The sequence below is a fragment of the Canis lupus genome, unplaced genomic scaffold, assembly GCF_048164855.1.
Source record: "Canis lupus baileyi unplaced genomic scaffold, mCanLup2.hap1 Scaffold_341, whole genome shotgun sequence".
Taxonomy (NCBI): Eukaryota; Metazoa; Chordata; class Mammalia; order Carnivora; family Canidae; genus Canis; species Canis lupus.
The window spans coordinates 1-25614 of NW_027326562.1; the positions used below are offsets into that span (position 1 = coordinate 1).

The window sequence follows — 25614 nt, forward strand, 5'->3', positions numbered from 1 at the left end:
GGACCCAGAACATAATCATGGCGATGAAGGACCGCATGAAGATCCGAGAGCGGAATAAGCCCAGAGATCTTTGAGGTTATCCGAGATGTCTTTACCGTGAGCAAAGTTGCCCTTGTGCAACAGATGAAAACAGTGAAGCAGAGTGTACTGGATGGCACCTCCAAATGGTCAGCCAAAATTACCATCACTGGTGAGTAGACCACAGTTTGAGGGGACAGGAAGAGCCAGGTTCTGGGGAGGGACCTGGGGAAGAAGCATCCTGAGTTTGAGGGAGCAAGGAGTAGAGAGAAAGAAGATAGAACTGAGGGGGAGAGGGAGGGCCTCCCTCCTCTCTGAGACCCTGGAGCCATTAGATATTGGGAGAACATGAGTAGCAGCACAAATTGTTTAATTGTTTAATTATTTAATTATTTAATCAGAGCCTTGGGAGTCTGGCACATTCTCCTCTGGGACCTCTCTGCCTGATCCATTTGATGCTTCTGTTCCTGACACTGTTGTCTAAAAGCTGCCTCTATAAGCAAGGAAAAAATGCTGCCTTCTCCAGGTCCTAGAGTCTGTACTTCAAGAAGTTCTTCTGTGAAGCCTGGAACCTCACAGAACTCTCTCTTCTCATTAGTTTTGGTTCCCAATTGATGCTCTAGTAAGTGGGCAATATGGCCACTGCAGTGTGTATAGTACTCAAGCAGATTCTCATTCATCTGAATCCTAGAAGAGATCTAGTTCTGCCAATGGTTACAGAAACCACAAAATATATTTTTCTAAAGGAGTCAAGAGTGCAGTAAGACCTGTTATTTGGAAAGGAAATGCCCTTTGACTCAGGACCCTAGTTTCTTTGAAAAAAAAAGAGCTTCATAATCAGGTAGACCAGAGTCATGACAGTTTAGCCATCCTAGCTCTTTGTTGCAAGACTATTTCAGAGAGGCCCTGCTGCCCCCTGCTCTACACCTCTCACCACAGGGACACTCACGCTGCAGGCAGTCGGCGTTGAGCAGGTCTTGGCACTTCTCATGGCACTTGACTCCACACTCGCTGCAGCGCATGCCCTGCCGGGCAATGCCCCAGAGCAGACCTTCACACTCATAGCAGTAGGTTGGGGTAGTGGCTGTCCAGACTTCAAAGTTGTGGGGTGTGGTGCACGAGATTGGGTAGATTAAGGCCTGCAGGGTTTTCTTATACACATGGGATTTCTGAAAGACACAGACCCCATCACCAACCAACAACTTTAGGTCTCTCTGAGAGATACCAGAACTGAGATCCTTGCAGGGCAATCAAGACCCTGGTTTCTCCTCTGGCAATAAAGGAGATACTCTACCTTGGCCCAGCCCATAGCCAAGACTGGAAGAAAAAAACCCCTTCAATGTCATGTGCTCCTTGTCATCCAAGAGTGATCTGACTTGAATGCTATGTCTGAACCTTTTTTCAGCATTCAAACTTCCTAGGGAAATAGGGTACTAGTCCCACCATAAAACCTTCAGTTCACTGGCCACATACTCCCATGTGAGACTTGGGCTTACCTCTGTTCCAGCCCCTTGCCTCTTCCAGTGTGGAAAACTCAGACCCAAAGCCATTTAGCTGTTTCATTAATGATGTGTGTCTAACACTCTAGAATTCTCAGTTAATATGGTTATAAAGATGATAACCAGTTTTTAGGCCAGTGGATTCATGAAAACCCATGGGTCACTTACCAGCTCTTCATCCTTCAGAGAGGTACGTGTAGCCATTGCAGAAGTAATTCCTGCTTTCCGGGACTGGACCAATGACTGTGAGAGAAGACCTGTTGTCAGCCTCGGCTACTGCCAAGATCTGACAAAGTCCTAGGAAGCGAGTTTCAGTGACCAAATGACTACTTGACTTACTACCTTCTAATTTTACTGTTCACAGGGACTGCCCATGGGTTATAAGCAACAAGTCTCAAGTTAAGATCCAAAACACAAGACCCTTGGGGACTGTTCTAACAATGTTAGAATGGCACTTCTCGTAGGGTATTTATTATCCAAAGAGTTTCCCTTTCCTTCCCTATTGGTTGGTTTCCTACCCCTCATTTATAGGAAGGCAACGGAAAATGACAAGTTTAGAATTAGAGCAGAAAATAGGTCATTAAGAACAGACTAAATTATGTCAGAATCATACTTAGAACCATCACTGAGAATGATTCCATGCTATCCTTTATCCCTGGGTACCACCCCACACCCACACAATCCCAGATGGTTACAGAGGCCAACAGCTCAAATGAGTATGACACTTGGAAAGTGAAAGGGGCAATATAAACCTTAGTCAATCAAGGCAGGGGATTAAGTCTGAGAGCTGGGACTGCTTTGCTAGCCAAGCTCTTGTGTAGAGGAACCTAATATATCTGCTAAGCCCAAGCTTTAGGGACAATCCCTGGAAAGGCACATGGTTTCCCTAAGGCAGTAGACATTGGGCAGACAGGAGGTATAGTATCAGCCGAAGCAGGAGAAACAGTTGGGAGGGGCCCAGGTGGTTTGAGATGTGGATTCTTACAGAGGATAGAAAGGGACTCTGGAGACACTCACCATAGCCTGTGCAGAGGACAGCAGAGAAAGGAACAACACAATGTTAAAGCCACCTCCAAGAGCATGAAAACATTTGCAGAGGCAACTGAAAGGTTCTTCTCTGTAGTCTAATCGATGTAGGGAATAACATCCCAATCCCCTCGGCCTCTATTGACTAAAAATTATCTTCAACCCGGTCAGCTGTCCAGGGCCTAGAGCTTCTACTATAAGGAAGAGTTATGCCAAAAAGTGAAATATAGGCAAGGTTAAAAGATGGAGTATGGGCAGGAAATGACTAAGTCACTATTATCCAACTAGTTAAGCAAAGAGGGGCTGGTGTACAAGAGACTGGAGAGGGCAGAGGTTGAGAAAAAGTAGGAAGAGAAGAAAAAGGAGATGGAAGATAATGAGAGAAAGTAATAAAGAGATGACTTCAGAACTTATTTTCATCAACCAGCTTGATGGTAGGTAAGAGGAATAGGAAGGAGGAAAAAGAGAAAGGAGAAGGTACACAAGCAGTAGGAAAAAAAGGAAGAAAGAAAAAAAACAAGACAAAATGGCAGAGGATAATTCCATTCAGCCAACTAAGGATAGAGAAACTGGGTGGGAAAAAAAGAACAAGGAATAGAGGAGAAATGGGAAAAGCAATAGGTTAAAAAAAATAGAATGAATTGAGGGGGGAAGCAGGAACAGAAAATGGTAATAAGAAAGGAGGTTCAAGTCTTACTGAAATTCTAGCTTTAGAGCTCTAGGACTCTGGGAAAGCCTGGGCCCCACTCTACCTTCCTACTTCATAGGAAGGTAGTAGGTACTTCATACCTACTAGGCTATGGAAAATTCTTTGAGTTGATCCTGCCTCAGGAGGCATGACCCAAGATGGGATCTTCCAGTCATTCTGGAGGTCCTGAGATCTGCTTTAACTTCTAAGTTTGTTTCAATTCAATTCCACAATTGTTTTATCATTACCTCTCAGTGTCAGACGCTAAGTTAAGTACTAGAGACACAGAAATACTCTAGAAAAATCTATCTTAGGAGGATACTGTCACTTGACCTCCAAGGAGTAGCATCAGTCATGCTCATTATACACTAAACTCATGATTTAGGTCAGGGCTAGAGGCAGTTTCCATTCCACATCATTGAAGAAGGTTGTAGAGAAACCTAGAAGAACAAGATACCTAAAAGACAACACTAGAGCCCAGCTTTAAGGCCCCAAGTTACAGTTCCAGGTAGGAACTTTAGCTAATGAGGAATCCAGGGCTCTAATGAGGGAGTAAGGTAGAACAGGTCCAACTAAGGTCTTATCACTAAGTCTCAGTAAAGCTTTAGATGATAGATCTTCAGACCAATACTTGTCACTAAATGAACCACTACCAGTCCTGATAATATGCCAAGGCCCAATGGGGGATAGATACCTCAAGCCTACAGTGTAAGTCTGCAAAGAGTCACTCACCAGATCACTGACAAGTGGCAATGGTTTCTTTCTGCGTAGATCTGGCATGCTGTCAATGCCATAGAGCCCTCCAGCAGGCCTGAGGAGAGAAGAAAATATGTCAGGAACTCCAGTCCTATCTTGATACTGGCAGGTTCAGTGTTCTATTCTCCTTGCTCACCTTCTCCTCAGAGGAAGATGAACTGATTCCCACCATGTGTCTCTGAGAGGGGTGAGGAAGACACAAAGTGAAAGAAATAAAGCCATGAAATGATGAGCAACAGAATCTGCTCTCAGGGGGCCCTCTCTAAGTCTCCTATAGTTTTAGACACAAATTGGGAGCTCTTTTATCCCATATTAACACTTCAAGGTACCTCTGTTTATTTGAAGGCCCTTGTGCTCCATAATGCAAGGAAGGAATTGGTAGATAAGAGGGCCCCTCCCTAAACTCGGGCCAGAGCTCATAGGAATGGCTCTACAGAAGAGCTGCTTTGTGACCAAGACTGCTAATGACATGTAAGAGGTGACCTTCTCCATCCTGAGTAAAAGGTAAAAGGGTCCCCAGTTCTGTCCATCCATGCCTCCTGAAGAAAAAGGAGGGTTCCATGGAAAGAGGAGCCTGCATAACCAAGTAGAGACAGGGATAGTGGGATAGAAGACTTCTAAAAGGCCACTTAGGAAAAAAAAAAGACCATTCAAGAAGGAAATAACAAAAGGATTCTGAAAGTCTGGCCCTAGCCCTATGGATACATCAACAGGGACCAGAAAGAAAAAATTACAGCTGGAGCACTTGGGTATTTTTAAAACTTTTTACTTTTTCTATGCTTATTAATTTTGTCATTCTTTGCCATTTCTTCCATAACTATATGCAATAAAAATACAGAGAATGTCCCAGAACCCCATTCTCACAATGAGATAACCTGGAGTTTATCCTACTCTTCTACTAATTTACTACATATCCTCTGCCAAAATTACTTTCTCTCTTTGGGTCTTGATGCCAATTCTACAAAAGGGATGAACTACAAAGTTTCTCCAACCTCTTAGAAGCGGTCATTCTGAGCCTCAATGAAAAGAACTCATGTACTTGGCTTTAATGAAAACAGAGAGACAGGGAAGGTGGTAAGATGGGTGGTACAGCATAACTGGTCTGAAAAGAGACATGTTGCAGGAGAATAAGTAGGTACTGCCAGCTGGCTATGCAGGCAAAGAACAGAGTCACAAATTAGATCAAGGCCAAAAGTTTTAACAGGTAACCTGGTATGTTGATTTCTAGTAAAATAGCCTCCTAAACACAGGAAATGATCTTTGCTTTTAATGAGACTACCAGACCTAGGGAAGTTCTAAACCTGTGGCAGCTTCCAAGGACTGAGCTAAAGGAAAGGAAAGATAACAACAGCGAGGCTTTAGAGAATCATTGCAGGGCTCCATTTAAAAATAGCTTAAATAATAAAAATAAAAATAGCTATGTTCCATTGTTATGTATATATTTTACAATCATTAGGGGAAAAAAAGCTAATGTTCTAAAGAAGGGCTGTAGAAAAAACAAGTGGTATCACAAGTTTGTGGCTAATTCTAAAAACTATAATATGTACCACTTAAGGTTTTTGCAACATAAATGAGATTCAGACAACAGAAAAAAGGATAGTTCATTCACATAACCAACTCTTGATTTTAAAAAGACAAATCACAAGGAAAAGGAGCATGTAAACATAGAGTGGATAACTTTATGATCTGATTTTATTTCTTCCCTGGGAGAGGAGGCATCCACTGGGAACTTTCATGTCAGAAGGCCTTTATGAGACAAGGAGAGAAGGAAGATCCTGAGAAATAATGGGCAGTTTATGTGCCAGGGAGGGGTGGGGGAAGCATTTAATCTTTTTCCTCTCTTAAGAACAGTCATTATAGACAGCAGTTGAGCACCTTAAAATGACTCTCTGCTGCAATCACATGATCTGAGACTCCCAAACAAGAAGCACAGAGAGAACACACTGAGCTCATAAGGGATGCTACTTATGTCTTGACTAGAGTGGAATGGAGTGAGTTGGTGATTCACAACAGTTGAAGTTAGGACAGAGCCCAGAGAGTAATCTAATTGACTACACTATCAACAATAGGATAAAAAAAAGTGTGTCAAATGCAGATATTTCTCTAGTTTCCTCTTTCTTCTACCTAAAGGGTATATCATTACTAAGATGCAATCAATCAGAAATTCTAGAGGCAAGGATAGGAAAGCCCCATAGTTCCCTTCCTTGCTCCAGGGAAATGACTCTATAAAGCTCTCTCTTCTATCTCTGAGGAATCAGTCTACAGAGTTCTCTCCTCTCCCCAGAGAACCAACCAATTTCTATAGCAGTCTCTTCTTTCCCAGGATCCAACTTATGGAGCTTTTTCTACTGCTTCCCAGGGGAAAATCTAGAAGTTGCATGACAGACTGTAAATTCACAGAATCCGTGTAGCGAATCACTTACCCTTCCGGAAGCCACTGGGGCAAAGAAGGGTGACCATCATCCGGAATCTTTAAAAGAAGATAGAAAAAAAGTTAGATCCTAGAAAAAATGGGAGACAGCCATCTTTCTTTGGTCAGGCAGTGAGCAGTAAAGTAGGAAGCTCAGAGAAGTGTAGGCCACATACACAATGTGGCAACATCGCCAGACTGATGCCTAAGCCAATGCTCTCATCAGCCAGAGCAACAAGCAGGTTGCTGAAATGAACACTACTTTGTCTCCTTTCTTCCTACTGAACCAGAAGGATATAAGGTCAAGCTCACTGAGATCTCAAGGCTAAGGTCCACTGGGAATGTGAGAGGTACCAGAACTACTTACACCCCCCAACACACACACACACACACACACACACACACACACACACACAAAATCTACTGGTATATGTAACAGAAGCCAAGCCCCAAAGAAAATAAGGTCCATTTGGGCTTCCAGGCTTCACTTAAGTAAAAGGACAACTTCATATAAAGTCTTTTCTAGTTATGTTCCTAGGTTCCCTTAGCTGTCACAGAGTGGTGAATTTCTGTATTCTCATCTCATCTTATGATTTGACTTGGCTTAGGTTCTTTGAAGCCCTAACTCATAGACACTCTACATTTGATAAGCTCTCTCTATTTAACAAGAGAACCCAGGATAGATTGGATACTTAGATTATCTTCTGGTGGACTTTATGAACTTTATAATGAGAACTTAAAACCTGAGGTACCAAATAATTCAAGGAAGAAACCATTTAGAAAGTTTTTAGAGGTTTCTCTAGAAACAAATACACACACACACACACACACACACACACACACAAATCCTTTAAGCAGTGTACAGAGAAAAGTTCCAAAGTTTCTAGGGCTCTCTCCAGACAACCAATGGTAAATGCTGTTTAAGCTCAATAAACCTAGTGCTGGCAGGTCTGGGGCATCCTGCCCCTTGTTCTTCTCTACCCCACCCCCAAAACTTTCCTACCCCCTGAGACCTGAGCTCCAGAACAAGGGAGGCAGAGGTGAGGTGTTTAACTTTGTACAGGGGGTAACATTTTGGGAGAGCTCCAGATGGGAGAATTAACAGACAAAATTAGGCAAGACAAAGTAGAAAAGAGAGAGATAGGGCAGCCGTGGTATAGGGTGATATAAAAGTAGGTAAGAATTACCCTGGATCAGCAGTAGGCTCCAGATGAACTTTGGGTTTAAGACCCTTCTCAGGTTGTATTCTAGGCAAGCCTATCTGCCTATTGCCTACAGCCCTTCATGAACCCATTTCACCTTATCTGGCTCTTGCTCTGGTTCTATGGGTGGGATAACATTGGCAAAAGGAGAGCCAGGCCCAAAAGGAAACCAGAAGTGGTTAATACACATCTCCTAAGGTTGCTTCTGAGCCTATCCCCAGATTCTACCACCCAGGACTTAAATTCCCTATGAAAACAGTCACTGTACCGAGCAGAATTTTTTTCCCAGCTAGAATTAGATGTTTGCCTGAAACCATGGATCTTAAAGAAACAAAGTCACGAAAAATCTCTAAGAACCAGGGTTCAACAAGCTCAGATTATACACATATCCTGTGCTTAGAGGAGATAATGGGTCTGCTAAAGCCTGCAGACAAAGCATAGAACATACACACAGATATACTGGAAGACTGAGAGTGAGAGGAGGTCTAATAAAGTACCTACAGCAGATACATTCATAGACACAACTTACGCCTGAGGGAAACACAAGGTGATCATGGATCCTGCACATAGGGTGATAAAACATGTGTGCACACCCATCTGAAGGATCCAGTGTTCACCAGGGCCTGAATCACGGGCAATAGCAAACCCTCACTGTCTTCAAGAACCAGTGCTTACAGGCACAGAGCATTAGTTATACTGTGCATTCACATGGCATGGGGGAAGCACATCACAGGTTGACAGAAGCTTAGGCTCACAGAGAGACCAAGAAACCTGCTCAGAAGCACAAAGCACATTCACACTTAGGACCCCAGGCAAGAGGTACAAAACGTCCACAGCAACTCCTTATCCCAAATACAAAGTGTATGCATGCTGGGCTCAGCCAGGGTTTACAGCAGATGCCAACCTGCAGTAACAAGCAAAAAATGGACAAACACTGTGCAAAGTAGAAGAGGAGGGGCAATCAGTGTTTGGGGTAGTCAAACTGAGTACAAGTATAAGCACACACATGCTACATTGAATGTGCACCATGCTGGCACACACATTCTCACACTGTGCTCCAGGGATGTCTGCAGAGGCACACACAAGAATGGAGCATGCCCACAAACTGCTTTCAGGAAAAACAGACTATCTGCATGAGCCAAAGCTCAGAGATACAGATCACAGATGTGTGTGCGTATGCGCACACGCATACGCATACACACACGCGCACACACTCACGCACACCGTGCTCAGGAGAAGGGCAGAAAATAGACAACAAAAAGGGCCCAAAGGGCCAGAGGCACAACCTGAATGGCTCCTCGCTTTCTTTCTGCAAGGAGAGAAAGAGCAGAAAAAAAGGGCAGAAAGGTTAGTAGATTCAGTCCCATTGCATGGAACCCAAAGAAAATGCCAGCTAAATCTCAAGAAACATAGAAGAAAGGAAGAGGTCCAGTTCACAGAGCCTAGCTTCCAGAATCCTTACCTCCTGTATTGGCTGTACCTGCTTTTAGTTTAGATTATTTCCGGTTTGGCTACTCAAACTAAAGGACAAAGTCTACCTGGGGATTTCAGTCACCCCTTTTTTCCCCCTTTCCCAACTGGCCTGCATGCAGCGTCACAGAAACCAGGGCCACAAGCTTTGTTACCAAAGGCCACTCCAACAGACTATCTGAACTGGCTAAGCACAAAGTGAGTTCCTTCCTCAGAAGCTATATGAGCTCACTCTGGGTCTGGGATAAGTTCTCAAACCCCAAAGGCCTGGTGACTGAACCCTTTCCATTTTACAGTGCAGGCTTGGCCATGCATTTGCCCAGCAAACCCTGGCCTGTTTTCCCAAAGCCTAAGTTAACTTAGGCCAGGTTCAGGCCTGATGTTAAGGCTAGGACCAGGATGCTCAAAAGCTACAGATGGGTGCATCAAATGGCCACTGCTCTAACAGAAGTCACCATAATCTAGATGATAAAACCATGACAGCAACCCCAGGCCTGATTATCTATTAAATCCAGAACAATGCACCAAAGGAAACCGATGCTTCCAGAAGAACCTTAGCAAGCCACAGTAGAGGAAGATGAAGTCCAGAGATTACTCCTTCTCCTATTCATCAGACTACGTTGCCTACTAGGCCACATGTGGATAGCTCCACAAGTTTTCTTCTCTAAGGCAGGTTCATTAACCTGGGCCAATCAGCTTCCCCTCCATTTTTTCCCCTCCCTTTAAAAGACCACTGATATTACATAACAAGTAAAAGGGAGAATCATAGACACTAATTCTTTTTTTTTTTTTAATAGACACTAATTCTTAAGTTTCCACTTTTTCACCTATTTCTAATGGCTTAATGGGTCACCTGACTTGACAGAAGAGTGAACTCAGGAATAGGAATCCTTAAAAACAGTGTAGCTACAGGAGTGTGGATGAGATGCAAAAGACACTTATTGGAATGGGGCCATATTGCCTCTGCATCTACTCCCACCTCCCTTACTGTATTCTGTTCTCTTTGAAAAATAAAATTAGGCAAGGAACACTTTAACTGACCCTGTGATTCAAATTGGAAAGGTTTCACTCTATCTCCACTATCTTAAAAATACACCCTATTCAACAAGTCACACTTACTTTGTGTCTATTCTTCCCAGAGTTCCCCATAATGCCTAAGAATCTGCTGACAAGGCTGTCAAGGCTCTCTACATATATATAATTTTACCCTTGTAGCCTGAGGGCTTAGCATATCTTCTAGCATTTATATATAGTGAAAGGAACCTGAACTTTCAGGACTTAGGAAACAACAGCTTCTAAGAAGAACATGTGTTTTGCCCATCACCAGAGAAAACATAGGTTTCTTAGTCAATAGTCTGTACCATTTTCCAGACCCCAAGGAACTGATGTACCGGCTCTTCAGTTTGTTCTACCCATTGGACAAACTTAACAAACCCTTTTCTTGTTAAGAGTCAAACTTTTTGTGCTTCCCAATTTCCTAAAATGCCTTAACATTTTTCCACTCAAATTGAATTTTCAGTTCAAGTGCAATATATCTATAGGACACTCATTCTGCAAGAAAGAAAAAGATACCTCATCCCTAAGGATGATGGCACTCTTCCAGAGAATACATTTTATAAGGAAGTGACATCCTTTCCCATTATTAAAACAATCTTAACTCCATTGTACTTAGGAGTCAAAAGACTTGAGACACTCAATTTCATTTAAGCCTGCATTTCCTTATCTGTAAAAAGCAGATAAGAATGCTACCTCCCAGGGTTATAGCGAGGATTCATTTCTTCAATAAGTACTTATTGAGAACTTACTGCACACCAGGCAGTGTTCTCAGTGCTGGTAATGAAGCAAAGTGAATGAAACAAACTCCCTGATCTTGAGAAGCTTCTATTCTAGAGGAGGAGCTGATGATTAATAATGATGAAGATGATAATAGTAGTTAACACTAAGTGTTATCTACATATCTAACATATCATGTATCTGATATTTTATTTAAATAAGCTCACTTATTTCTCCCAACAACTCTACTGGGTAAATACTATTATTATCTCCATTTTTTTATTGATTAAACTGAAGATCATCAGAGAGGTTAAGAAATTTGCCTGAAATCACAGCAAGGGGTAAAGCCAAAATTCAAAATAGGCATTTGGTTCCAGGATCTGGAACTATACACACACCATATCACTCGTGATAGAGACTCTGCTGCAAAATTCAAGGAAGGGGAAAAGATAATGCACCCCCCATGGTGATGTTATAGTTACTATTAAAATTCTATTTTTTAAAAAGATTTTTATTTATTTGAGAGAGAGTGCAAGTGAGCATGAACAGGGGTGGAGGGGCAGAGGGAGAAGCAGACTCTGCACTGAGCAGGGAGCCTGGCGTGGAGCTTGAGCCCAGGACCCTGAGATCAGGACCTGTGCCAAAGGCAGACATTTAACCAAGTCATCCAGGCACCCCACTATTAAAATTTTATAGAAGGTTGTCACAGGGAGCCCTCAATGATAATGTGACATCTAAGCAGAGACCTGAAGGAAAGGGTAAAGAAGCTATTCAGATTCTAGGAAAAAAGTATTCTAGTCAGAACATAGAGCAAGTGCAAAGCCTAAGGTGAGAACATAATTGGTGTGGAGGAACAGCAAGTTTTCAATAGAGTAGCAGTTCAGACAGGGTTCTACAAGCTCATAAGCACTTTGGTTTTCATTCTGAGATAGAAAACCAACTGAAGCTTTTGAGCAGAGAAGTGATATGATCTGACTCATGTTTTGTAAGCATTACTCTGATTACTGTAGGGAAAACAGACTGAGGAGGAACAAGGATAGAAGCAGAGAGACCAGTAAGGCTACTGAAATCACTGGATAAACAAAATGGTGAGTTAGACAAGAATAATAGTAGTGGAGGTAGAGATACTGGTAAGGTTTAGGTTACTTTTTAAAAAAATTCTTTATTAAAATTCAATTTAGTTAACATATACTGTATTATTAGTTTCAGGGGTAGAATTTAGTGATTCATCAGTTGCATTTAACATCCAGTGCTCATTACATCAGGTGCCCTCCTTAATGCCCGTCACCCAATTATCCCATTCCTTCCCCCTCCTCCCCTCCAGCAATCCTCAGTTTGTTTCCTATAGTTAAGAGTCTCTTATGGTTTGCCTCCCTCTCTGTTTTCATCATACTTTATTTTTCCTTCCCTTCTCCTATGCTCATCTGTTTTGTTTCTTAAATCCCACATGAGTGAAATCATATGGTATTTGTCGTTCTCTGACTGACTTATTTTGCTTAGCATAATACCCTCTAGTTCCATCCACATCATTGCAAATGGCAAGATTTCATTATTTTTGATGGCTGAGTAATATTCAGTGTATTACTGTGTGTGTATGTATGTGTGTGTGTGTGTGTATATACATCTGCTTTATCCATTCATCTAGTGATGGACATCTGGTCTCTTTTCATACTTAGGCTATTGTGGACATTGCTGCCATAAATATTAGAGTTTAGGTTACATCCTAAGTTACAATAAGCAGATTGACTAACTGATTGGATGTGGGCTATGAGAGAAAAGGAAAAAACAAGAATGACTCTATGGCTTTGGGCCTGAGCATCTGCAAGAATGGAATTGTCATATACTGGTAAGGAAGATTATAGAAAAAGCAGGTTTGGCAAGGGCTTGGGGAAAAGGACCAGGAGTTTGGTTTCAGATATGTTAATGTAAGGTGCCTATTTACATCCAAATGAGAATGTTAAGATGTAGAGTTTGGCGTTCAAGGAAGAGGGCTGGGCCAGAGATATAAATCTGGGAATCCTTATGAAACTCATGATATTGAAATAGATTACTTAGCCCATGAGTATGAATAAAAAAGATGAAATCAGGATTGAATCCTGGGATTCTATAAGGTTGGGAAGATGAGGAAGAACCAGTAAAGATGGCTAAGAAGGAAAGGTCAGTAATACTGGCATAGAACCAATACAGAGAGGTCCCATGGAAACCAAATGAAGAAAGTGTTTCAAAAAGCAAGAACTGAGGCATAAGGACAGACTAAAAGATCAGTGGAATAGAACTGAAGGTTCGGAAATAAACTCTTAAATTTACTGTCAGTTGATTTTTGACAAGGGTGCTAAGACCATTCAATGGGGGAAAGAAATCTTTTTCAACAAATGGTGCTGGAACATCCTTATGCATATGAATGAAGTCAGATCCCTATCTCACACCATATACAAAAAATTAACTCAATATGGATCAGATAGATCTAATGAGCTAACACTAAAGAACATTTAGAAAAAAACAGGAGTAAATTTTTATGACCTTGGATTCGACAATGGTTTCTTAACTATGAAACAAAACCATAATCTACAAAAGAAAAATAAATTGAATTTCATCAAAATCTAAAACTTTTGTACTCTTTTGCATACCCATTATAACTGTTATTACAAAAAAAGAGAGAGAATTAACAACTGTTGGCAAAGATGCAGGAAGATTAGAACTTTGTGCACTGTTGATAGGAATGTAAAATGGTGCAGCCACTGTAGAACACAATATGGCAATTCCAATTCTAGTTATATACCTAAAGGGAATGAAAGCAAGGACTCAAAACAGATGTTTATACACCCATGTTCATGCCAGCATTATTCATAATTGCCAAAAGGTAGAAGAAACCCAGATATCAACCTACAAGTGAATGGATAATCAAAATGTGGTATATATACGCACATCGGAATACCATTCAGCCTTAGAAAGGAAAGAAATCCTGACACATGCTACAACATGAGTGAACCTTAAGAACATTACACTAAGTAAAACAGGCCAGTCACAAAATGACAAATATTGTGTGGTTCCATTTATATGAGCTACCTAGAGCAATCAAATTGATAGAGACAGAAAGTTGAATGTGGTTGCCAGTGGCTGGGGGGGGGGGGGAGGGAGAATGGAGAATTAGTTTAATGGGTAGAGAGTTTCAACTGAGGAAGATGAGAAAGTTCTGGATATTGGATGATGGTGATGATTCCAACAATGTGAATGAACTTAAAAAGGTTAAAATGATAAATTTTATACGATGCAGATTTTACCACAATAATTTTTTTTTAATGAAACATATATGCTTCAAAAAAACACCATCAAAAAAGTGAAATGACAACACAAAGATTGGAGGGAAATATTTACAAATGATATATGTGATAAGGGGCACATCTCCAGAATATATAAAGAACACTCACAACTCAAAAACAAAAAGACAACTCGATTTGAATAGACGATTCTCGAAAGAAAATATATAAATGGCCAATATGCACATGAAAAGATGCTTAACATCATTAGCCACTACGGAAATGAAAACCAAACCACAGTAAGATACCACTTACACTAGGATGGGTTGTAATAAAAAACACAGATATTAGTAACTGTTAGCAAGAATGTGGAACTGCCATGCCTTGCTGGTCAGAATGTAAAATGGTGCATCCACACTGGACATAGTCTGACAATTTCTCAAAAATGTTAAACTTAGAGTTACCATGTGACCCAGGAATTCCGCTTAATAAATACCCAAGAGAATTCTAAATATATGTCTGCACAAAAATTTGTACACAAATGTTCATAGTAACATTATTTGTAATAGCCAAAAAGTAGTAAAAAAGAACAAATTAAATACCATCAAATAATGAACAGATAAACAAAATATGGTGTATCCATATGATGGAATATTATTCCACCACAAAAAGAAATGAAGTATTGATACATATTACAACATGGTTGAATTTTAAAAACATGCTAAGAGGAAGAAGGCCACATATTATATGGATCCATTTATATGCAACGTCCAGAATGGGCAAAAAACCATAGAAACAGAAAGTAGATTAGAGGTTGCTAGAGGCTGGAAGCAAAGGGATTGGAGAGTGACCACTAATAGGTAAGGCATTTCTTTTTGGGGTGTTAGAAATGTTTTGGAGTTGATGGCTGCATAATTCTATGAATCTACTAAAAAATAAATCATATACTTTTTAAGGGTGAACTTTATGGTATGTAAATTATAACTCAATAAAGCTGTAGTAATTATAGGAAGGACATAATTATGTCAGGTTGCTGATTGATTAAGAGGAGGACTAAAAAAGGATCAGGAGTTTGGCAATATGATGATCACCTGATGGCCTTGACAAAAGCTATTTTGGTAGACTGTAGAAATAAAATAACTGAGTTTTCATATAATGCATGTAACAGTACTTAAAACAGTACCCCCCAAAAGAGAAGGAAAAGGATGAAAAATAGGAACTCAAATTAACAGTAAGACTAGTTAACTTAGGCCCTAAAACGTCCCAAGCAGAGCAGCAAAAAAAAAAAAAAAAAAAAAAAAAAGAAGCTGATTTCTCAAATATTTCATTGTAGTAGTAGCCACTAATACTGAATCAGCTTATTAGCTTAGGGTGACTGCTTTTGTGGGCTCTCCCAACAAGAGTGTGTTAGTGAAAGCCTGTCTGTCCCCTATGAGCTTACCTTGCTCTATTCTTCTTACCCTATGGAATGTTCTGGAGTCAGGCCTGGACCCAGCACCCCTCCACTAGTCCCTCTGCAGCCCACAGACCAGACTTGATCTTGGCTAGGACCCAGAACTTTGGCTTGCTTTCTTATTGGTGCTTCAGAAAACCTACTTTTGTCTCATTATCACTGCTGCTGCCACCACCTGCTTACCACAGGTACTACAAGCTCCTCATTGCCCACCAGGATATTAGCTCAGAAGGGGAATTCTGCAAGCTGAAGAGCCAGCCCAGTGTGCTGGGTGCTCATGCTAACATCAATTCCCACCAAGGTTTAAGGAGTCCGTAAGGAAGTACTGCTTTGATATTTGTTATTTCCATTGTAATGTAATAATCTCTAAGTGCCCAGGGAGAAGGAAAGAGGGCTGCAAAGTTAAGAGGAGAAAGAAATTCCTTAAAGTTGAAGAATTATAGAAAGTTTCCTAGAAGAGGTGATGCTTTGGCTGCATATTAAAGAACTGAATAAATTTTGCTAGGCTGATTTGATTAACACAGCACCTTAGGCTAAAAGAAAGCATGTATATGTGAATATGCAGAGAACAGACAGTACAAGGTGAATTTATGACAGTATAGTTTCCTTTTGGGTGGAGTACAGTGGGACAACCAAAGATAAGCCTGGAATTGTAAACTAGAGACCAACTGTAGCAGTCCTGAATGTCAAATGAAGGAATTTAGACTTTTCTGATAAACTATAAGGAATAGCTCTAGGGATATTTGAAAGGAACATGATGTGATTTTATTTTTTAAACTTAATTTTATGACTTGATATGACATTTATTACTCAAATTCTAAAAAATGTAAAAAAAGGTTTACATTAAAAATAAAGTCTACTTTTCATCTCCTTAGTTTTTCACCGAATACCCTTCCTCTGGGCAATCATGAAATCAATCTCTTGCATATCTTTGTTAGATATTCTATACACACAGACACTATGCATTTATGTATTCTCTCTCTTTTTTATACAAATGTAGGCATCTTATACATACTGTTCTGTACCTTGTTTTTTCATATGGCAATATATCTTAGATATCTCTCCATTTCATTAAAGAGCTATCTCATTCTTTTTATAGCTCTATGGTACTGTAGTCCACTGTTAGGATGTGCCAGTGAATTATTTAACCTGTTTTTCTTTCTTTCTTAATTTGAGAAAGAGAGTGAGAGAGAGAGAGGGGGCATGCATGCACACAATTTGGGGCAGAGGGAGAGTCTTCAAGCAGACTTCCCATTGAGGGCAGAGTCCTATGCAGGGGGTCTATCCCATGACCCATGAGATCATGACCTGAGCAGAAACCAAGGGTGAAGCTCAACCGACTCTGCCACCCAGGTGCCCCTAATGAGTGTTTTTTTAACATTTAGGTTGTTTTCAATCTTTGCTACTAAAAACAATGCTTCAAAAATATAACATATGTCCTTTCCACATGTGAAAATAAACCTGTAAGATATATTCCTGGAAGTGATTTTGGGGCTCAAAGGGTATATAGAATTCTGATACATTTTGCGAATTGTCTTCCTTAGAGGTTATACCAATTTACACTCCCTTCCCATCAGCAATGCAGAAGTGCCTGTTCCCTCACACCTTTGTCAACACAATATGTTTCATAATTTTAATTCTCCCTTAGAAACATTAATCAGGTTATATGCATAGGAGGACAACCCCATTTACATTTAAAACTGGATGAATACAGCATATGCTCTTCGGATAAATTTAATTTTGATCGGGAGAAGTAATTTTAAAACTACATATCTCCATGCTGCCTAGAAAAAAAGTACTCTCGTTTCTTAAGTCAAAACCATTCCATACTCCAGTTTAGGTGAGGAGCCTTTAGCTGGAGATGGAAGAAAAGGAATATGTATGACCTATGAAATGCAGAGTCAGGTTCTTGGGTAGGGCAACCACTGGATAGCTTCAAGTTGAAAATAAGGTTCTATGTTAAGTCCAGTACTGGGAAGAAGAAAGGTCAGGATAAGGGAAATTCCCACAATGGCCCATCAGGTCCTGGGGAAATGGCAATCTTATCTCAGCAAGAAATGCACAAAGAATAATTTTAAAATGCAGTGTAGGATTGCCATCAGCCCCTCTAGTGCCTGCAAGGAATATGGCCATTCCTGCCTCTGACATGACACCTACTTTACACCAGCATATCCTAAAGGTCCTGCAGCTATAAACTACTCCTGCCCACATGTTCTTCCCTTTTTTGAAAAGGTAGTTTCTTAACCTTGAACCCCCTCACAGATTGGAAGCTCCCTGGAGGCAGGAATTTCTTTCCTGTTGCTTTAGAACCCTCTTGCATTATAATTCCCACAGGATTAGCTTAAAATCTGTATTCAAGTAATTTAGACTAATTTAAGCTGTGGACCTCCCACATCACCTTGTGAAACTCACCACCAACCTGTGTCTCATGCTAGCCTGATAGAGGCCATACCCAGCCAGCTATTACCCCATTAAACATAGATTTTGAATACCTGAGTGTATGTCTTCTACTGAGAGATGGTTTGCCTTCTGTACTAGCTCATGCAAAAGTTTTTTCTGCCTCAGTCTTTTCTCTCTCAGAACATTTTTAAAATTGTTGATGCACTTGTTGAGGTAGACAGTCTCTGCACACACTTGCTCTAGGCTTAGTCTGCCCTGCTTGGGAGATTCAGGCCTGGAACAAGTTTCACTTCCCAGACATGGAGCCAGAGAAAAACCTGGCAATGAATATGCGATAGGCAAGGAGGTAGAAGCCAGAGAGAAGTTGCTAGGATCCTGAAAGGTTTGGTCTCTCTGTGTAGAAATGCCCACTCCACCAGATACCATACTGAGCAAGCTCTCACTCTCCTGACTCCCAGGGCTCTCCACAGAGAAATCTTGCGCACCTTCTGAACTCATTGTACCAAGAAGTCTATCACTGTTCTCTGACTGAGAACCACTCTCATTGCTTTCCAGGTCCTCAGGACTGATGGACCCACTATTCTCCAGCTTCTGAAACACACCCTGTAGAGCTGAACGAAAATGGTTAATTGCTCGGCCCAGTTTGCTTTTGTAAAATTTAATTTCTACATCTTCATCCTCCTGCAAACCGACCAGCCCACAAGATGACTTTTCAAAGACATCTTTAAGGACCTGAGTAGCATGCTCCTCCTCTTCATTCAAGTCAATATGAACCATGTCACTGAAAGTCTCAGGCCCTATGATAATTTCCTCCATCATGCGGTCACGGCTCAGAGTTGCAAACCTTTTGGACTTATCTGTCAAAAGGTCCTCCAGTTGCTTTGAGCTCAGAATATCAAGCCCAGCTTCACAGGCCAGGAGCTTGTCCTCCGTCTTCAGCAATCCAGACAGTGACAGGCAGCTACCAGCCTCACTTTTATTGCTGCAGTTGTTTTCTCTTTTTGCTATACTACATGCTTCAAATCCTTGGCTGGACTGTTTCAAAACCTGGGGTTTCCCAGAACCCTCCTCTCCTGAGATTAATACTGGGGAAGGTTCCTCAAATTGATGGAAGGTGGACAGAGAAGCCTCTCTCCCTGTCATCTCACCCAAACTGCCACCAATAACTCGGAAGGCTCCTGATGTTCCTTCTACTTCTTCTCCTGGCTTAGATACACCACTTGGCTTTGTGAAATTATTCTTGGGTGGGAAGCAAAGGCCTTGCTGCTCAGTGGTTTGAGGTTCTCTGTGTTGATTTTGAGATGCTCCTGTTATGGGTCCTGTGTCCCCTGTTTCCATCTGAAGAAGTGGCTCATGGTGGTTTAAAGAATTTGCATTATCATCCTGAAGTTGTTGCAAAAATGACAGAGACTCCTTTTGGGGATTCTTATAGCACTGTGGCCAGCTCGGTTCTTCTTTGGTGGCAATCCGGACTCCTACACTCTGCAAAAGGATGGATTTCTGCAATATGAAGTCTCTATGCTCTAGATGGGCAAGTTTCACAACAGTAGGCCTGGGGGCTGGAGCTTTGCCTGCCCTGTAAGCCTCTTTGATGTACCTGTTGCATTGCATGCCATTAACACAGAGGTGCATGGCCAGGAAGCTGTGTACCAGCTCCATGGTATTTTCCCCATCTTGCTCAGGAAGTCCATACAGATACAGAATGGCTTCTTCACTGGGTCTGTCCATATGGGGTTCCTGGGCCATTTCCCCCGCACACACCTTGGCCAGGGAGCTGCTGCCTACCTGCAAGCCTTCTATTTCACTCAGAACTGAGTCTACACAGCTAGACACTTCATCCACAGAACCCCGGACTTGGCTCAAGTGTTGCTGCAGTTCAGCAATTTCAGTTTGGAGACGGCTGATGCCTTGTAGCTCTCTGATTATATAGTCTACTACATCCCCCAAAGGCTCTTGCTGTTCACAGCTGCAGCCTTGGTGAGGGCCTCTGGACAAAAGGGACTTGGCTTGATTCCTTTCTGAGGGCTCTTGACAGCTTGTGGTAATGCTGACAGATGAGAGATCCTGAGAGCCAGATCCCGAAGCACAGGCTGTAGAGCCCAGAGGAAACTGGCTGCCGGCCTGCTGCTCAAAGTTGCAATGCTGGGCCAGGCCCCCATCTCTATCTCCACCAATGGCTGAGGCTGTTGACCCACAGTGAGGGAGCAGGGATCTATCTTCTGGTAAGGATTCAATGGGGCCTGAGTACTTGCTCTTGATGCCACACATAGTCTCTGACTTAGCTTTATCTGGGGAAAGCCTGGAGGGGGGTCCCAGGGTGACCATGATTTCTTCCTCTGACTCTTGCAACAATCGTTTCATTTTCTCCCTCAGGGTCTGAAGAATTCTCTGCTTCTTCCTCTAATTTCTGGTCAGGATGCTTAACAGAGATTGTCTTGGAAGACAATATACTGTCCTGCTCTTTTCAGTCTATTTCTAGCAATTTTGACTGGCTGATGCCTTGGGCTTAGCCCATAGAGATGCCTGGAATGATCCCATGTGTAGTCTCCAAACCTGGCACATGTCCCTGGATCCTAGCTCGACTGTTATCCTGCAGCTAGTGAAAAAGGAAAAGAGTGCACTCAAGTCAGAAAGCCATAGGATAATTTTAATCTGAATCAAGCTGTCAACCAGAAATAGGAACATTACCTTCTAAGATTGTAGAATTCAACCCTGACCTATCTCCCAATGCTGGCCTTCAAAGCTGTAGGCAGTCACTTCTCCTTCCTTGGCTTCTCATCAGAGCACTGATGTATCAATTCCTTGTGTTCTGGGCAAGTACCCAAAGACATCAAGATTAAAACAAACTCCTGGGAAGTAGGTGAATAAGGTCAATGAACCTTTACAAAATTCAACACTAGGGTCTGATTCAGGAATGAACAAATAGATGCTTAACTACCAAAGCTCAAATTACATACACAGTGAAAGACAAAGACAAAGACAAGACCTGGAATGTTTCTTTGTTTTCCCAGTTGGTTTTTCTGCTGAAAACTCAGCAACTCCAAAGTTGGTTCTTGCCTGTGCTTACTTATAGTGACAGTAACCCTTCACTTGGAGAAAAGACCATGGCAAGTATTTTAAACTTGGAGAGAGAAAAAAAATGTTTCCTAAACCTAATTCTAGAATAAGGTGGCATGGCATAAGCAAAGTCATTGTCCAGACTCAGGTGCATTAAGCATGTTTGGATCTAGTAGGGCATGTGGCCAAAGACACACATAAGGTGGACTCACAGCTGGGGATGAAGGAAGCTCAGAAACAGCCTGGGTTCTGAACTCCATTTAATAGTCCCCAGGCCCCCAAGGGCTTGGTGCAGCCTCAATGAACACACAGGTTTGGCTTTCCTCCTCCATAAGACCTCTGGTCTAATGCCTCTGGAATACCAGTGTAAGTGATTTTTCAGCACTATCCCCTCCTGGAGTAACAGATGACTGCTCTAGCTCTCCAATGGCCTGGAGAGAACAATGCAAGGGACAGGTGGGGAGTTGGTTATATCACAGAAGTCTTCAGGGTACTTTGCTGTTCTCCAAAAAGGTGAAGAGACTCTGCCACCAGTCTTGCCCCTATACTCTAAGCTGTCAGTTACTACTATAGGGGTAAAGATGACTATTCCCTTATATGGGGTGGGTATCCATTCCCTTTTTACTGGGAACATGCAGTGTAGGGAAGGAGGGAGAGTAGAAAGTACAAAGGGAAAAGCTAAGGGCCCAGGAATGCATGGAACTGCTGATACTCTCTGGGTTACCCTGGGAGGGGTAAAATTGGTTGGTGGGAGACATGCAATCCTTGTAGAGACATGTTCTCCAGAGATGATTTCCCCCTTTTCTAGATTTGATCTAAACTTCTAAATATTCTAAACTCCTACTTCCTTCTCTTTTCACAATACTCAAGTTAACCCTAAAAGGAGAAAACTGTCTGTGAAGAGCACAAGCTGACAGCTCCCCCAGCAATTCATTTTCAGGAAGGGCCACCATCTACAGTTTATGGGCTTAAAAGTTAAAAGCTTTCCCAGACTAGGAAGAATCAGAAGCATGAGTCACAAGTCTTAGGATAAAGATTAAGCTGACTCCTTTTTACTGGAAACAACCAGGCCAAGAACCAACAGACAGAAACTAAATTAATTCCCATTTCATGTCTTCCTTTTCTCTTTGCAGTTCATCTAAAAACTACTTCATCTAGGAATTCCACACCTAAGAATGCTACTTATTGGGCACTGCCGAGGCCCAATTATTGCTTAAGCACTGTTGCTTTACTCCTATATCTCAAGGGGGCAGGATCAGCCATACCCCTAAATCCAGCCAACTCAGTATAATTGGAGAGAGAAAGAAGATGCTGTGTCCACAATCAGAACTGCTGGGTCTTGGGCTTAGCACCTAGCTGCCTAGAGAGCAAAACCCCCAATTCTAGGACTGACTCCTCCAATTATTTCTTCTCTTCTTCCACAAGTGCACACTTGCATTTCCAAAGCTACCTCTCTCTTCCCAGCTCCCTCAACTGTGCAAAGTCTAGGTTCCCCTGATTTGGCCTTGACACCTGGTATTAGCTTTGAACAAGGTCCCTGGCCTGATAAGGGCTGGAACTGGTAATTGGCCTTTCAAGTTTGTCTCCAAGGAAAAGACTGCTTACTAAACCAAGATGGAAGGTCTGTGTATGACCACATGAAGCCATGAGCAAGTGCTACTAGACTGGTTATCAAAACACTTAAGTTTGGGTCTTGCTTCACCAGTGACCTTGGATTAAACACTTGACTTCTCTGTTCCCTTGTTTCCTCATCTATAGGGTGGGGAAGATAGTCACAGGAATGTTGCCAAGCCTCCAACCACCTATGAAAAGAGTATGATTTGAGTAAACCACAACTTTAGCCCAAAACCCATCTTTCCCAGTCTCTTTAAATGGTCTGTAACATTGCCTGGAACCATAAAACTGAAGTGTGTCATTCTTTGTTAATCTTGTTTTCTTCTAGAAGTTTTTTCTTCAGATTAAAAAAAGAGAGTAGCAAACATTCAGTTCCCAACATTTCATTCAGGTGACAAGAGGCTTACCATGCTCCCTCAGGCAGTCTGAAAGCACAAGGAAGGAGCAAATAGCTATTTAGGAGGCAACATTTCCTTTCCAATGCTGGTGAGGCCCAGAACTCATTGCCAGGTCCTCCAAGACCAGCTCCATTTTGGTCCAGAAAAGGCACTTTTTAGGAGCAAAAATGAAGCTGATTCTCCTGCTGTTGCTTTAGTGCAGGCCAGGTTAACTTCAGGCCTATCTCTGCTTTTCAGACCAATATTCCAGATAGGCTTGGCTTAATTTCCTAGATAGTCCTGTCAAGTATTCCCCTCTGAGTGCAGTGCCTTCAACATTGGCTGGCCAGGCATACAGAGGGCAAATGGCACAGTCACTGTGTTTAGAGCCCTTTCCTACAATCTCCTGAAGGACTGAAGGCAAAGCTGCCTGGTTTTCTATGTTACTAACAAATAAAAAATTTTCAGCTAGAGCTGCCATAGCAACTTCTCCCAGCCCCAAAGAAAGATGCTTGCTTCCATATTAAACAAACAAACAAACAAACTCCCCCCAAACCTTCTTATGAATTGCTAACCACTGCCTGTAGGTGAACTTAAGAATCAAATCCTGGGGATATGGGTTCCCTAAGTGCACCAAACCTATTCAGTCATCTAGATATTTAGGTTTTGAAGCAGGGGATAGAGTTTAATGTAATGATCAGAAATTCAACCAGTCAGGCCATCAGGGAAATACAAATCAAAACTACAATGAGATACCACCTCACACCAGTGAGAATGGGGAAAATTAACAAGGCGGGAAACCACAAATGTTAGAGACGATGTGGAGAAAGGGGAACCCTCTTGCACTGTTGGTGGGAATATGAACTGGTGCAGCCACTCTGGAAAACTGTGTGGAGGTTCCTCAAAGAGTTAAAAATACATCTGCCCTACGACCCAGCAATCGCACTGCTGGGGATTTACCCCAAAGATACAGATGCAGGAAATGCCGGGACACCTGCACCCCGATGTTTCTAGCAGCAATGTCCACAATAGCCCAACTGTGGAAGGAGCCTCGGTGTCCATTGAAAGATGAATGGATAAAGAAGATGTGGTTTATGTATACAATAGAATATTACTCAGCCATTAGAAACGACAAATACCCACCATTTGCTTCGACATGGATGGAACTGGAGGGTATTATGCTGAGTGAAATAAGTCAATTAGAGAAGGACAAACATTACATGGTCTCATTCATTTGGGGAATATAAAAAATAGTGAAAGGGAATAAAGGGGAAAGGAGAAAAATGAGTGGGAAATATCAGAAAGGGAGACAGAACACGAAAGACTCCTAACTCTGGGAAATTAACTAGGGGTAGTGGAAAGGGAAGTGGGCGGGGGTGGGGGTGACTGGGTGACAGGCACTGAGGGGGGCACTTGATGGGATGAGCACTGGGTCTTATTCAATATATTGGCAAATTGAACACCAATAAAAAATACATTTATATAAAAAAAAAAGAAAAAGAAAAATTCAACCAGTCAATTGGCTCAGAACTCTAAAGGATACCAGAAGCCAGAATAGGCTGAAAGGACAAGCTTCAAGGCCAGGACGTCTAAGTCAAGTCCATCTCTTTTCCCAACTGCTCTTTGCTACTACTGTCTACAAAAAATGAAATTAACAAGGGCTAAAGAGTGAGGACAATTTGATCTCTAAATCAGTTCAAGGCACTATCAGGCACTAAGCTATGTGCCAGGTGTATAAGACACTGTCCTTGCTTTCTTATTTAGGAGGTCTGGAAAGGGGAAATGGCATATAGACAATCACAAAATTAAGTGAAACATGTTATTAAAAAATTTGTAACAAATCATAAATAATAAGCATTTAATTTCAGTAACAGATTGGAATGAGAAGACTGTGAGAGGCCCAGCAGAAAACCAGGACAGGGAAAGCCATAAAGAAGAAGTAATATTTGAGCTGGAATGGGATAGTGAGGCACTGGGGTCCACCCAGCTCAAAGCTGACACTCTGGATTCCTTCAAGGGGTCCAGTGCTCTCATTCTGCCCTGTTCTAATAGCCTATCTACTCTAGCCAACTCATCAAATCTCATACATACACCCTCAAAAAAAGACCACACCTTTCTGGTATCTTTTCCTAAGGAGTGCCTAACGCTGGGAAAAATAAGGCATCCTATTCAAGGAATATCTATGTTTGAAAAGAGAGCACATCAAAACAAAATTTATCAATCTAAAGGAGTAAGTTTCAAGGACAGAAAGCTGAGAACTATGGCAAGGAGTAAACCCTTAAATCACATCAGCATCAGACTACCAAAAAAAAGTCAAGAGGAAAAAAATCCTTCTGCTTTCTGAAATGGCTGATTCCTTTGTTTCTTTCTCTGACTTATCAAATAAATGTGATTAGGAATATAAGTATTCCTTGTAAAATTGCTTCCGGCCCAAATCTTGGCCAGGAGGAAACAACTGAGGACCTCTGGGAATAGGCCAGGACTCTCTGCACATATATCAAGTGGCCTATCATTTTGTGTGAAACAAACCCAGAAGGTGAAAGCCAAAAACTCTGAGCACACCCCTTCTACAAAGGTCAGAACATTCCTGGGCCATTTACCAATTATGCTGTAT

The 25614-nt window shown here is 41.8% G+C and overlaps 1 protein-coding gene across 1 annotated transcript; it reads right to left on the bottom strand.

Annotated features, from left to right (window-relative positions):
• Nucleotides 1–952: 952 nt before the first annotated feature.
• On the bottom strand, nucleotides 953–20833 carry LOC140629901 (uncharacterized; the record flags this gene model as incomplete). The annotated part of the gene is made up of 8 exons (XM_072819381.1): nucleotides 20641–20833; nucleotides 18045–20548; nucleotides 8886–8908; nucleotides 6411–6457; nucleotides 4124–4165; nucleotides 3964–4042; nucleotides 1686–1760; nucleotides 953–1187 (listed from the first exon to the last, which is right to left on the bottom strand). Coding segments are annotated over exons 2-8 (2770 nt in total), but the record flags the coding sequence as incomplete, so codon positions are not given.
• Between the last annotated feature and the right edge of the window lie 4781 nt (nucleotides 20834–25614).